The 1,742-nt window shown below is 70.1% G+C and overlaps 1 protein-coding gene and 1 non-coding gene across 2 annotated transcripts in view; both read left to right on the top strand.

The window, feature by feature from the left end:
- Positions 1 to 271: 271 nt before the first annotated feature.
- RPS11 (ribosomal protein S11) overlaps positions 272 to 1,742 on the top strand; it is a gene marked incomplete at its 5' end in the record, with an annotated part of 3,775 nt that continues 2,304 nt past the window's right edge. Inside the window, 3 exons of the mRNA XM_026042137.1 lie at positions 272 to 470; positions 553 to 628; positions 1,620 to 1,737. Of these exons, the coding sequence (XP_025897922.1) occupies positions 272 to 470; positions 553 to 628; positions 1,620 to 1,737 (393 nt within the window). The remainder of the gene's footprint in view (positions 471 to 552; positions 629 to 1,619; positions 1,738 to 1,742) is intronic.
- Positions 662 to 743, top strand: LOC112949699. Its single transcript, XR_003249860.1, has one exon. It is a non-coding gene; the product is annotated as a small nucleolar RNA SNORD35 (small nucleolar RNA).

The raw sequence follows: 1,742 nt of genomic DNA, 5'->3' as shown, positions 1-1,742 counted from the left end.
CTCCCCGGTTGGGGGGTCCCTGTCCTGGTGGGGCTCCCCATTTGGGGGGTCCCTGTCGCGGTGGGGGTCCCGGTGCCCACAAGGGCTCCCCAGTTTGGGGGTCCCTGTCGCGGTGGGGGTCCCGGTGCCCACAGGGGCTCCCCATTTGGGGGTCCCTGTCGCGGTGGGGGTCCCGGTGCCCACAGGGGGGTCCCCAGTTAGGGGTCCCGGTGCCCACAGGGGCTCCCCAGTTGGGGGGTCCCTGTCGCGGTGGGGGTCCCGGTGCCCACAGGGGCTCCCCATTTGGGGGGTCCCTGTCGCGGTGCGCACGCCCCCCCGCTGACGCCCCCTCCCCGCAGACGGAGCGCGCCTACCAGAAGCAGCCGACCATCTTCCAGAACAAGAAGCGGGTGCTGCTGGGCGAGGGCGGCAAGGAGAAGCTGCCCCGCTACTACAAGAACATCGGGCTGGGCTTCAAGACCCCCAAGGAGGTGGGACTGGGGGGGTCCCACAGGGGGGGGGGTCCATCAACGGGGGCCCGGGCCCCGCGCCGCTCACCCGCCTCTCCCGCAGGCCATCGAGGGCACCTACATCGACAAGAAGTGCCCCTTCACGGGCAACGTGTCCATCCGCGGGCGCATCCTCTCAGGTGGGGCGCGCGGGGGGCGCGGGGGGCCCGGCCGGCGCGTGATGCTGCTCTCACGATGGTCTTCGGAGCCCCCCCTCGGGGGCCGTGACGCCGACGTTGGCGCTGACGCCGGGCGCGGGGACCCCCGGGCGGGCGCGGGGCGCGGGGCGGAGCCCCCCACTTCCCTGGGGTCCCCCCTGGGGGGACAAGGGGCAGCGGGTGTCCCCGCGAGCAGGAAGGGTCTCCGTGGGAAGAGCCCTGGGCCTGGTCACAGCATCCCAGGGTGTTGAGGCTGGAAGGGATCCCTAGGGATCATCCCGTCCATCCTTCCTGCTCCACAGGGACACCCGGAGTGCAGGGCACCCACAGAATGGTTGAGGTTAGAAGGGATCCCTAGGGATCATCCCGTCCATCCTTCCTGCTCCACAGGGACACCCAGAGCACGGGNGTTGGGGTTGACAAGGATCCCTAGGGATCACCCAGTCCAACTGCTGGTCCAGCAGGGACACCCAGGGCTCAGGGCGCCACCCCGAGGGCGCCATCCCGAGGGTGACACCCCAAGGGTGACACCCCAAAGGTGCCATCCCGAGGGTGACACCCCAAGGGTGACACCCCGAGGGTGACACCCCGAGGGTGACACCCCGAGGGTGACACCCCAAGGGCGCCATCCCGAGGGTGACACCCCAAGGGTGACACCCCAAAGGTGCCATCCCGAGGGCGCCATCCCGAGGGCGCCATCCCGAGGGTGACACCCCGAGGGTGACACCCCAAGGGTGACACCCCAAAGGTGCCATCCCGAGGGTGACACCCCAAGGGTGACACCCCAAAGGTGCCATCCCGAGGGCGCCATCCCGAGGGCGACACCCCAAGGGCGCCATCCCGAGGGTGACACTCCAAGGGTGACACCCCAAGGGTGACACCCCGAGGGCGCCATCCCGAGGGTGACACCCCAAGGGTGCCATCCCAAGGGTGCCATCCCGCGGGCGGCGCTCACGCTGCCCTCCGCCCGCAGGCGTGGTGACCAAGATGAAGATGCAGCGCACCATCGTCATCCGCAGGGACTACCTGCACTACATCCGCAAGTACAACCGCTTCGAGAAGCGCCACAAGAACATGTCCGTGCACCTCTCGCCCT

Source organism: Nothoprocta perdicaria, unplaced genomic scaffold (assembly GCF_003342845.1).
Source record: "Nothoprocta perdicaria isolate Ctin4 unplaced genomic scaffold, notPer1 scaffold_1029, whole genome shotgun sequence".
Classification (NCBI taxonomy): Eukaryota; Metazoa; Chordata; class Aves; order Tinamiformes; family Tinamidae; genus Nothoprocta; species Nothoprocta perdicaria.
Note: the sequence above shows the minus strand (reverse complement) of the source record. Positions and strands in the feature narration are given on the sequence as shown.